Source organism: Cynara cardunculus, assembly GCF_001531365.2.
Source record: "Cynara cardunculus var. scolymus isolate 2C chromosome LG 8, CcrdV1, whole genome shotgun sequence".
In the NCBI taxonomy this organism is placed as follows: domain Eukaryota; kingdom Viridiplantae; phylum Streptophyta; class Magnoliopsida; order Asterales; family Asteraceae; genus Cynara; species Cynara cardunculus.
The window spans coordinates 676,954-690,244 of NC_037535.1; the positions used below are offsets into that span (position 1 = coordinate 676,954).

General features: G+C 36.2%; 1 protein-coding gene across 1 annotated transcript; it reads right to left on the reverse strand.

Moving 5' to 3' along the window:
* Nucleotides 1–909: 909 nt before the first annotated feature.
* On the reverse strand, nt 910–12,655 carry LOC112516624 (inter-alpha-trypsin inhibitor heavy chain H3-like). Its single transcript, XM_025123774.1, has 13 exons — nt 12,066–12,655; nt 11,467–11,619; nt 11,168–11,380; nt 10,986–11,075; nt 10,727–10,843; nt 9,273–9,542; nt 8,712–8,871; nt 6,849–6,926; nt 5,937–6,037; nt 4,516–4,686; nt 2,290–2,364; nt 2,004–2,111; nt 910–1,533 (listed from the first exon to the last, which is right to left on the reverse strand). Exons 1-13 carry the CDS (start codon nt 12,456–12,458, stop codon nt 1,192–1,194), a joined length of 2,271 nt encoding a protein of 756 aa, XP_024979542.1. The 5' UTR covers nt 12,459–12,655; the 3' UTR covers nt 910–1,191.
* Nucleotides 12,656–13,291: the final 636 nt, after the last annotated feature.

The following is a 13,291-nucleotide window of genomic DNA, read 5'->3' on the forward strand; positions in this document are numbered from 1 at the left end:
CTAATCAGATATCAACTAAACTAATTACCCAATCATACTAGGGCATATGTTAGTTGGAGCATTAATCTTTGAATTGGTCTTTTTAGTCTTCTGGGTTATGTTGAAACATGCCATCTAGAGCCTGTGGTCCATCAACTATTTCTCTTTTTAGCTTTAGGCTTGTAGGAACATGCAGATACTGATTAGAAATTTTAGAAGCATTATGTCGAACACTTGACATGCCATGCATTTCCCTTGCCATACCATGTTCTGTAGCATGAAGAGAAGTCGTTCCAAATTCATGTGTGATCCCAACGCTAATTAATAGAATCTTTGGACATCATTTATAGAAACCATTTTTGATATCACAGAATTAAGAAAGAAGAATACGGGATTTGACAAGCAATTGGATTCCTCGAGATTTAGACCAATAAAAGAAAGGGCTTTGGAAATGGGTGTGAAGTTGAATCAAGAAACTTGAGTCAAAAATAAACGCATGCTCACACAAACCCACAAACAATTAAGCTTAAAGGAAACTAATCTTCCCAACTTGCATTGCATACCGTCTAACAAGTAGCTTTGCCAAACTGGTAATCAAACCATCTTGGAAGTTGGGACACCCACCCCATTAATCATGTTCCCACGTGCATCCATCCATCCATAATTTTCAACCAATTTTACTTTTAATCATTTTAATTTAACTTGATTAAATATTTTTTTACGCAAATTTGCCTAAGGATTCAAGTTTTATCTATTGCAAGTTCTATAGAATGCGAATGAGCCCATTCATATCTCTATATAAAACCAAATACTTTCCTTCATTCCCATTGCTTTCTATCATTTTCATTCTCACTAATTACCGCTTTCTTTCATTTTCATTCTGCTAAAGTGGTACCGAAATAGATGATCATATTAACAACTATGTCTATACATTAAATTAGTAACATGAATTCCATGGGGTAAAAGCAACCAAGTCAAGTATAGTTCATTTACATTAACATCGCCAAATATATATTTCTTTACACCAACTCCTATCGATCGAAGAATATATTTTCACAAAACATCCTTCACAAACACAAGACGGGGAATTGAAACACTCCTACGCAATTTCAAACAGAAACCAAGCCTGAATCACTTGTACAATTAACAAAAAACAAAAGACATACACTTCCATTCGTTTGAATCCTTTATATAACATCAATCCATTTCCGATCAGTCTTGTCCACAGCACAGCTCACAGCAGGCAAAACAGCCCAAACACGCTAAGGCGCCACATAATTGTGTGATAACAATCGCGCATTGGTCGTTCATCTGTGAACAAGCTTGAATGCAGCATAGACAACAGCATTTGCTACACATATTTACACAGCAATTCCCAGCTGCTCTTACCAACATTTCTGCTTGGTCTGGTAATTTTGGTTCGTAACCTGGTGGGGTATTCTCAATCGTCGCAATCAAGTTGCCAAACCCCACACCCAGATGCGGCAACACTTTTATCATATGGCTTTTTTTCGTTACTTCCACCTTCTGAGGAGTAATAGTTTCTTTCTTTCCCTGCACATGTATACACTTTGTAATTAGAAATGACAATCCCCACACTTGTAATACTTTTATACCTTCTTATATTAAGCCATGGGTAAGGGCCTCAGCTTAATGAGACTCCCAGCTTATTCGGTCAGGTCAGCTATACATGACTGTTTGGTAGTGGCTTAATAATATACAAAGTGGCTTATTCAGTAAGCTTCTAGGAGGGAGCTTCATGCAAAATGCCAAGTTTTTTTTCCAAACCTGCCCCTCCCGATTAAAAAACACACTCCTTCCATCTATGAAAAAACCCTCTCAAACAAAAACCCTTCCCAATCTATACGGACATATTAATCCACACACACAACTTTATCCATACAGGACTTGATGAAAAACCAATCAAACAGCCCCTTAAACAAGAGATCTGGAATTACTTAAACGACGTACAGGCATCTCGGCAAGAAAAATTGAACATTCAACAAGTCAAGGCAATAGCTTACCTGTTTTACACCAGATGATGTTGTCGCATGCTTTTCTTGTACTGTCTCCAACAAGGTCATACGTGTATACTCACTAACAACACCAGTCTGCATGCTGATTTTTGCTACCTGCACACAAAATAATAAAGCTCAGACAAACTTCCATATTGGTAAGTGATACGGCTTCAATGCGACCAGGAGGGAGATGGTGAATACAAGCAGTAAGGCCCTATAATTAAATCACTATATGAACAATCAGCATTACGTTTTCTCATAAAGGGAAAATAAAAGATGTCAAGTTACTGACCTTCTCCTCGAGCTTTTTATCTTGTGAAAACCACGCTTGTGCCGTGTATTGTTCAATTTGTTGCTTTGCCAGGATCTAGCGACCAGGATGAAATCAAGTAAACGCAAGCCAACAAAAAGAAAAACAAAGAGATATGCATATTATCTACTAAGCACACAAAAGCAACAAAAGCACCAAAAGACTGCAATAACATAGAAGATAAACCAGGCCCACAGCCTAAACCGGAAAAACAACAGCAATAATAAAACAACCAAAAGGAATTCTAGTGCTTATCTTTCTTGTTTGCTAAAGATAGATCATCTATGGAGAATTATGATATGGAAACGTCTTATAGTTAATATAAAACCGGCATATTTAATAATATATGTTAGAGCATAAGAAGACCATTTGTGATAAACATGGAGGAGGGTGTTATTCATGCAACTGAACTCTGACCTCTTGTTACAGACCTAGCAGAGTTGTAAAAATTCTCAAAGTGGAGAAAAAGGGTAATTTCATGTGACAAACTATCGCACAATTGCAGTGAGTCTTAATAGTTTGATCATTTATGTAAAGTAATCATTATGCTCTTCACACTGACAAAATGTTGCAGGGCCATCCTATATCACTGTGTTCTTCCTTGCAGGTTATGCTGTTCTTGATTCTATATATAGCTTAAATAGCACAAACAATTCAGAACCGTAGTGGCATGCAGAAGAATAGAAGATTATGAGAAACTGAAAGAATGGAAAGATCACTTTATCTTTTGGAAGGAGAAAAAGGGCAGATATTCAAAACTCTGCTGGGTGGAGATAAAGGGTATATGTTGTGCACTTGGAATAAAAATAATTTGACCCATATGGTACAGTCAGGGCAAGGGTAGAGGCAACAGTACTAATGCCCAATATGAATGATGTCTACGTCTTACCAGAGTCAAGCAAAGTGCAAACAAAGGAGAGTGCAAGTGTCATAACATGGAGAGTTGTCAAAATTCCAAAGGAGGAACTAAGTTGAGGAAATCTAATTATAGTAGGTATTTTACATCATGAGTATGTCTAATAGGGTTTTCATGTCAAAAGTGTTCCAATAGGTTTTTAATAATACTCTGTCCAGTACATCCGTGTTAGGCTCCCACTAGCCGAGTTAGTCATAGAATGGGTTTTTGCCAATAGTTGGATCTCCAGCTGCAGGGCATAAAGCTTTAGTTCGTGTTATAGATGGATCAAGTGGTGGTCCATAAGTTTGCTTATCATTTCTATAGAGAGCTTCAGAGTACAATATCCGTAATATCAGAGAATTGGTTGTCATCAGCTTTCAAGATTTTAAATTCCCAGGAAGCAGCCTATAGAATATCGTCCAGATACATTTGTATCATAAACAAGATTGGAGCAATCAAATACAGGTAGGTTGTAGGATAAAGGCAGAAGTACGATTTGTTAACCAAAGGGTGTTCAAAAGGTAGTCTTTTCAGAAATATAAGGATCAAGGGGAAAGTTTTTTCAAGTGAACAGAAGTCCTGTGATATAGGCAGGAAGCAGAAATAAGTTCTCGTTGTAGCAGCCTAAGTCCCTATGCAGTACTGCCAAGAGGTATCAGCTCCAATTTGCAGTTTGATTTAACTTGACTCAGTTTCCTTTTTGTTCTGTGCACCGACATGCAAGTATCTCATGCTTCGGTTATTATCTGAAAGACCTTGGCGCAACTCAGTGGCACAGTATCCCTATGTTGCAGTTCCTTTCTCCAGAGTGAGGGTATGACATATACAGACTCTTTTTGTGGTCTTATGAAGTCCCTCTTAAGTTTGTGGGTCTTCTGAGCAAAAATTGGGCATCCAGGATTTCATCAACTGGATTAACTAAAAGCAGTTAGTGACTTCAATGGAAGTAGAACCACTAGTTAAAAAAGATCACACGGGTTAGAAAAAGAACTAACATATACTGTATCCCTATGTTGCAGTTCCTTTCTCCAGAGTGAGGGTATGACATATACAGACTCTTTTTGTGGTCTTATGAAGTCCCTCTTAAGTTTGTGGGTCTTCTGAGCAAAAATTGGGCATCCAGGATTTCATCAACTGGATTAACTAAAAGCAGTTAGTGACTTCAATGGAAGTAGAACCACTAGTTAAAAAAGATCACACGGGTTAGAAAAAGAACTAACATATACTTTAAGAAAATAGAATAATAGTATTACCACTAACACAATTAAATAAAAAATACAGAACCCAAACCATTTGGCCATAAGACCTACCTTGTCAAGAGGTATGTCCTTTGTCCGTTGCACCTTCAGGTCAATGGTGAAGTTACTCATATCTGCAAGGATTCCCATAGCTTTCAATGTGTCAGGAAAAGCACCCGTGTACTTCCCAAATAGGACCAATGGTCCTTCGGAACGAAGGTCAGGAACAATTGAAGGATACACCTGATCAAGATAGGTAACAATTAGATCTCTAGAAGGGTACGCCACTCCAATTCCATCCGGATTCCAATTCCTTTGACAGATTCCATTCCTTTCTAAACATTCTGCGAACCAAACGCCCCCTTAAATTTCCATTCATTCAGCTCCATTTAGTTTAGAATGGGCTGGTGTCATCATCGTAAGTTATATGGTTGCACAATGCAATGCTAACATGACATTTAAATATGAAATTAAATTATAGAACACCACTTGGGATGGTTTGATTCCTATATCAGGCGCTGTTAGCTCAACCAAAATAATGCAACGCTAATGTGACATTTAATAAATAGCACAGAATTAGAGCACATTCACTTGGGATGGTTCGATCATCCCTAGTGCAGACACCTACATATGCTGATCAGGCCATCTGGGTTGGTTTTCCTTCTCTTGCATTTTCCGATTGATTTCTTATGGGTATTAGCTATTAATTTGGCCTACCCTGAATAAATTATGTATAAAATAATATCCTGGGAAAGAAACATGAGAAATACAGTTTGTGTCAAGTGGTTGTTTAGGGGAAAGTATATATTGTAAAAGTAAGTGGTGTCCGTGGTCTGGTCTAGGCGGTTTAAACCTTTATTAAAAGACAAAACCTCAAATGTGGCGGTTTGAAATGAAACGTCCAGATCAGTCAAACCAGACCACAAAAATGCGGTTTGGTCAGGTTTAGGTGGTTTGGGCTAATTATGGGCTTTAAAGTTTAAACTATGGATAAAAAATAAATCCAAATATATAGCTTAAAATGCAAGTAAAAATCAACAAATCCATCATACTGACATACTCCATAGTCCATACATACTCTCAAATTGGTAATTGGTAAATTAAAGATACAATGCAGACCGGACCGGACTGTCTGCTTTGGCAATTTTCTAGACTGGACCGAACCGCCAAACCACCAAAAAGGGTCCGGTTTGGTTCGGTCCCACCGGTTTTTGTGGTTCATCTGTTTTTTTTAACACCCTCATATAAACGATTTTTACTCCAGGCACCAAAATTTGTAGTTTTTATGAACCTTGCAGGAATAGAGGGAATAGCAATTTTCAGAAAGCAGCTGTAATGTGAAAACTGGTAAAATTGCAATTATTGTTAACCAAGGAATTTTGTTCGTGGTTAAGACAAGATACCCTTGGACCAGAAAAATCCATGCTAAAAAATATAAGATAAGACAGACAATTACCATGAAATAATAATAGGTCAGATACATGAAAACATACCTCAAGAGAATCAACATCATCCAGACTATCGATTGCAATATTTAGCAAAACTGTAGAAGCAGCTTTGGAAAACAATGCTTCCATTTGAGCTACAATTGAATCTGATCAAACACATAATTAGCAAAATATCATCAATAACTTCGCAATATCTGCCATTCAAACAAAATCTAAAGAGGTCTTCCTAACTAATTTTTAATAAAATGCATGAAAATGTAATCCAAGTACTGGAATTCAGAAAACTATATGAGATAATTTAAGAATCTAGTCAGCCCTTTCCTACTTTGGTTTTTCATGAGTGACAATATGTATCCAGTTATCAATTCATGTAATAGTATTCATATAGCTATATGGGATAAGAAGACTTTAATCTGTTCTTCCCCATTTTCGTTCTTCATGGGTGACAATATGCAGCCACTTATCAATTTCTGTGGAACTGGAACGTACTCCTTGTCCTGAGAACAAGAAAATAGAAAGGAGAAAAGACTTGTGTTCCAAACTACTTGTGAAAATGCTTATTGCATTCACTAGTTGCCACATCACAGGCACTATGCCAGTCTAAAACATGAGCTACATTGATGTTTCATCACTTATGTGATAAAAACTAATACATAATGGAAAATGAAGCTACAAAAACAAAGCAAGCACCAGGAGTCACAATTATCTTCAAGTGAAAAGAAGCCCAAAATCAATATCTTCTGCTTCCATTTATTAGCTTATACAGAGTACAGACAGCTTTTGTAATGCAAGAAGAAAATAACAAGTGCAACATCAGTGCATGCTACAAAGGTCATTCCCTCTCAAAGGGAAGTATAAATGCAAAAGATACTTGTACATCTCTGAACAAGCATGATGTTAAGTAGCAAATACCTTTGTGCAAAACTCTTTCCCTTGTGTCAAAGAAATACGTCTTACCTGGATCAGATGCAGCATCATAATGGCCCCTGCCAATCATTGCAAGCATTCGCAAGAAGTACGGATTGTAGAATGAACCTACAAAGAAATACAAAAAGGAAGCTGATTACAACAATACTTCATCAGAAGGGAAAAAAAGGGAACAGAAAACATAATGCAGTTGAACCTCCAAATTCACTACCGAAGAGCTTATTTTTTCTTCCTATTTTTGTCAAATAAGTATTAAGTCACCCTTGTTCCCACGGCTTTAGCCTAGAGGGTAAGGCGGTGGGTATCCCTGCAGAATGAGTGGCAGGTCTGGGGTTTAGCTCCAGGCACCGCCCACCTGTTCCTGGGGCACATGATTTACCATTTTTACCTCCCGCATGATGGCTGTGGACCAGTACGGTCGGAATGCTCAAGAGGGTGGTGTCATACCTTTTTTTTGCAGAATAAATAGTCCCCCTTGGGAAGCAGATAACATGTACTACAAGGAGCTATTTGTTTTTTTTCTATTCAGACGTCTGTATGACTTGAGACAAATTGTTGTTTGCTTTATATATGTGTTGAATAAATTATCTGAATGACATAATTTACCATTTTACCTTCAGTCTGTATTAAATGCTAATGGAAAATGACTGTTTTATAAATTTTCTGAATAGAAGTTCTGAATGACAAAAAATCAGTTTATGAATTACTTAAATAAAAACTATTTGATATAACATAACGAGATAAATTCATTAATAACTTATATTATCATTAAAACCACTTGATACCATAATATATGGATTATTTATAACAAAATTCGAAGTTATATTGATTGTAGATCTAATATGATGATATAATTCAATGATATTAGCACCACATGATCAGCAACTTAAATTTTCATTAAACATAAAACCATCCCATATTTATTTAAATGCAACAAAAAACATCATCACAATATTATGGCTGACTACAAAATTGAACCATACACATCTTTTACAGACATTATAAAATAATATGAAATTCAATATCATTACATACTTTAAGTGCGAAATGCACTAATCGGAAAGAGACTCTCTCTTGACCTGACTTTCCCTAATAGCTATTGGCTCTCTTCTCACCTCCCCTAGAGCCTATTGAAGAAAAATCCGGGAGTAACCACTAGTGATATGGCAAAAATCGGCGGGAAGTATAGAAGACTAAAATTAGTAAATTATTAGTTAAAAAGTACATTACAAAACATAGAAAAGATGTAGAATTTGATAAATCAAAGTAAATCTAATTAATTATTAATATCATGAGAATTACAATATATCATAGTTCAAGAAAATTAGTTAATTATTAGTTAAAAGTAAGTTTAAAACATAAATAAGATGTAGAATTTTGGTAAATCAAAATAAATGTAATTAATCATTATTATTATGAGAAAATTATATATATATATATATATATATATATATACATAGTTTGTTTTGGTTTGGTTTGGTTTGGTTTATAATTATAATATATGAGAAATATATCACATTAAAAAAACATTATTGTAAATTTTTTAATCATTAAATAGAAAAGTATGTTAAATCTAATTTTAGTTTTTAAAAAACTCCAAACTGCATCCACACACATAAAAAAGGGGAGGGTAGAGTTGGAAAGAATATGGCTTAATGCATTAAGCAAGAGGATGAGGGTTGTCCCAATTAAGCCAAATTGACTCATGCCTTAATCATTAAGCCACAAACAAACGACCCTAAGTCATGTTTCTCTGCATAACAATGTGACCAAGTCATGGATAATATATCCATCCCACCCTTAGTAAGCAGAGAAGGAATTTATAACTAGCAACAGAAATCATGATGTTGTAGAAGCACTGAAGCATTAGCAACTTGATAACAAAATCATTACCTATGCCAAATGTATATATGCGTGGGCACAGATCTGATCCCTGATTCCTTAGTTGCTTTATCATGGCTTCACAAATTTGTCTCTCATTTTCAACAGCTCCATCGGTGATAAAGAAGATTATTGGTACTGATTGCTTGGTTCCAGATAACATCTCTATGGCCTGATACAGCAGCACAGAATCACAATGAAGAACGCTGACACAGAATCACAATGAAGAACGCTGACACAGAATCCATTACTACGCATATCAGTATTATTTGAAACACAAATGGGTGACATACTGCCATTGAGAAACGCTGTTTATCGGCAATGCAAATGCAGTTGCAATAACCATCGAACATATGGAGTTCCATTTCATAGCTTGCAATTATAGTCTCAAAAATCATTTGAAAGGACAAAAAAGTTGTCAAATATTTTGTTACCAGAGGTGCTCCACAAATCAGAAGATGACTGACCAATTCCAATGTAACATCACTTTACATGGAATTTAAAATAGAAGAAAAACTAAACATTTTGTTGTTGGTACATGAAACATCTTACTCACAAATGAAAGAAAATAACCTTATCAAGAGCGATCGACATGTTTGTACCACCACCTGCTATGAAATTCATGCCAATCCACTCGGTTGCCTTTTCAAGCGCTTCCTTGGTTGCCAACTCCATGGTTGATGAAAACAAGTAAGTCTGATCATTAAATGCCATTATACTGAACGAATCCCCTTGATCCAGCTTTGACAGTACTGCGACAACCGCATTTTTTGTAGCCTCGATTGTCCTTCCCTTCATGCTTCCACTTATATCCACCACAAAAAGCACTTCCTTCCGGATCACCTATTATATGAATAGCAATAATTATAATTCCAGACAAAATGAACAATTTTGAAAGCAATACTCAAAGTGCGTAAGATATAGGATTAGACTAGCAACATGAAATCTTGAAGCCATTTCCACAAAAATTGCCATCGATGAAGAAGAGATGCAATTCTGATTTATTCACGACTGAAAATGGAGAAAGCTTTTGGTGAACCACACAAGGTGGTTTGAGTAGAAGTAGCACATTTACTTATAGATCGTTCAGATTATTGTCCTTTTTCCTCTTCTATGCTATCATTGTTGGTTCCTAAGTATACAACCTTTCTGGTAAAAATGTTGACTAAGAAGGTGGTTTGAGAAAAGCCATCTCAGAATAGCTGTCTCTATTTATGTCAAGTCCAAACCCATCTGGGTAATTGAAGTTTTGGAATGTTAATAGATACCCTGAACAGGATTAGATGCTCCATCATGTCCACCTTTCTTGTACAGATTTTTAACATAATCATATGACCAGCAATTCAGATTGAATTCAATTATTTTCCCTCAGATCTATTTCTCAGTATAGACCAGATGAATAAGAAAAGGAATAAAATCAATATAGACAGCAACTTACTGTTTCAATTTTAGAGAAGTTAAAAGGAAAAATGGAGATTCGAACTAGGAAGTGGACATCAAATTAAAACACCCTAACATGGAGAGGTGGAGACCAAGTGTCAAAAGAGGGATTATTTCATTATTCCATTGGGTTTTCATCAAAAGCTCACCAAAGTAAAGACAGCAGAGTATCTCAAAATGATGAGTGAACATGATATTAGTTTGAATGTTTTCAAAAGCTAGATCCTGCTTGTCATCATTAAGGATCAAAAAGAGATACAAAAAAAGCAAACAAGAAACAAACCCTCGTGCTTTTAGTTTCATGACTAGCTTGAGCTTTAAAGCTGACAATCAAACTTTGACAGACCTAAGCCAACCTCGTTTCTGCTTAGATGGTAAGTGTCTCGCGCGGCTTATTATGTAATTAGAGTCAAAAGAACTGGGCAAGGAGGGAGCTACTTTGGCTTGACAGTTGGAAGAATCTGTAGCTATGCAGAGACTATATGGTCATTAGGGTAATTATTTGTAGCAAAACTACTGTTTCTATTCAAGCATCCTTTCACCAGATTCAGTTACATACAAGAGAAAAATACAGATTTAAATCCAACCTTTCTGCTGTGATCAGCCCCTGGAAATAGATATAAAGAAAACAACTCTTTTTGGTCAATACTGAGTGATGATGGAGACTGCAAAAGGACACCACCAAATGCACTGCTTGTAGGAACCTGAAACAGAAACATGGTGAATGTTCTTTTAGTGAAATGCTCTGTGGGATGCAATCCATATCCAATAAAACAGTATGTTTCACAATCACTTGATAGGATGTAAATAATAGTAAAATGTTCAATGAACAAGGTAGAATCTTACGGAGTACGTGAACACAAAATCAGTATTTGACCATGTAAGAACTTCTGCTTCATACAAGAAAGCCAATTTCCCTGCTTCTCGCTTTCGCTCCTAAAACGAAGTGCAGTTTTTCCCTTAGTTATTACGAGATTTCAATAGATATGAGATCAATGATGAAGATTAAAGGCTGATGCAAGTTACACCTTCAGAGGATGATTAGTTGTCCTACACACAACTTCTGTACCCAATCCAACGTTAATGTTCAGTTGTATCTTTTCCTTCTTCGAGAGTTTCTTTCCGGCAGGAGTGACATACTCTGGGAAACTGAAAGGAACATCCAATGTGAACTCACCACCTTTATAAATAATTTTCTGTGACCATCTTCCTTTAACTGAAATATTTGAACCACCATCAACCTGGACAAAGTTCATTCAAGTCAAAACTATGCTCAACTTTTATAATAAATAGGAAAATCATGAGATGCCATTTTGCAGCTTTTAACCTGTGGTATTGTCAAGGTAAAGATGTGAGGTTTCAGGAAACCTCCACCTTCAGCTTTGGCTACGCTTTCTGTTTCCCCCTTTTCATCCATCACAACTAGCTGTGTCGTGTATGATTTTGTGGTGACTTCAACCTCTACACCTAGAATTGAACCCTGTTAGCCAAATGATGCAATATTACTTGAGAACAATAAATAAAGTCGACCAAAATAGTAATTCCAATTCATTTCTTCAATTTTAGCAACTCGTTATTTTTTAAGATTCCTTCGTTTTATTCCAAAAGATTTGCAGAAGAAATTGATATTGCAAATACCATAACAATTTCAACTGAAAGTAGGGATTTTTTTATTTCGACTTCATAAAGCTACAAATATAGAAAATTATCACATCAAATTTAAAGTGAAAAAAAAATGTAGCTTCTTTTTATTGGAGAATTCACATGATGTGTTTGTCCGAAAATTCCGATTTTCGCATTCCAACAACTACTTGTCAAATTCAAGAATAGTGATGCTATGAATGCAAACAGCATCGTAAAGAATAAAAAGTTCCGCCTTCATCAAGAGTTGATGAATGAAAATAAATTTGAAATTTCATAAAGTACCTCTAAACCCATCGGAATAGCGAGCCGACAATCACAGCTGGCACTTCCCATAACACAATGAACTCTCCAAGAACCAGTCATCGTGACGAAGGCCGTGTCTAGATAACAATCGACCTCAATGCCGATCCCGTTCATCTGAAGCGGAATCAACGCCGGCGGATCGCACCTCCCGTGGACATGAGGCTGATAACTGGGAACGTCAGGATTATCAACGATCCCTGGATTGGATATGACGGCGTAAACCATAGGCGACACAGGGTAATACGATCTTGTAGCTTTCTCCATCGCAGTAATAGGCTTCGGCGGCGCCACCGATCGGTCTTTGCCGAAGTAAATACGTTTGGACAGCCTCAAGCCGTCTTCAACGCCTTTCGTGAAGTCATCGCCGGACATTTTGAATGTAAATCTTACTTTAGGTCAACTGCGAGAGGAATTTAGGAAGAATAGGGTTTTGGAGTGGAGGTTACTGGTTTTTCTCTCTGATGGATTCGCCGACGCTATGGAAATAATATCGGAGGATGGTAGCGATATCCAACGGTCAGTAAACGACGAAGTAGCTGTCACCTTTTCCGTCCACGGCCGGATTCCAAATTTAATGTGGGGGAAAGGAGACCCGATTCCAATTCTTATTGCTTGAATGAATTGCAACAGTTGCCCCCTACACTATTTCTTAGTGTTTAGTTTTGGCCCCTTAGGAATCAATTACACAATTTTTGTCCTTAATAATTATATAAATAATTTCATCCAAACAACTTGTTTTTATATTTTTATCTAGTCTAGAGTAAATTATATTTTGTGTCCTTGTGGTTGCCATCCACTATTAAATTTGTTGATATTTTGAAGTAATTACATTTTTAGTCATTGTATTTATCATTTTGTTTCACTATTATAATAACAAGAGTTGGTGTGAGGGACCAAAAAGGAAACAAAATTTAACCATGATGACCAAGACTATAATAAGCTCAAAAGAGGGATGAGAATTGATCATAGGTGAAAACCATAAGAACCAAAAGTGTAATTTACTATTTTATTTAATACCAAGATTTTGAAATAAAAGACTGGATAAGCTTATGCACTAAGTAAGAAAAAAGACTTATACCCGATTAACGTTTAGCAAATAAAAGAAGTAGCAACAATTTATTGTGATAAAAGAAATAAGAGGATGGTAAAGGGTGTTATTATTATGGTGTGAAAAGAGGCATTTGTATGGTTATTTGATTGAAAGT

Coding starts and splice junctions, on each gene's coding strand:
- LOC112516624 (XM_025123774.1), bottom strand. CDS start 12,458: ATGTCCGGCGATGACTTCACGAAAGGCGTTGAAGACGGCTTGAGGCTG. Junction 11,381..11,466: donor TTACCTTGACAATACCACAG/GTTAAAAGCTGC, acceptor AACTTTGTCCAG/GTTGATGGTGGTTCAAATAT. Junction 1,534..2,003: donor CATCATCTGGTGTAAAACAG/GTAAGCTATTGC, acceptor ATACATGTGCAG/GGAAAGAAAGAAACTATTAC.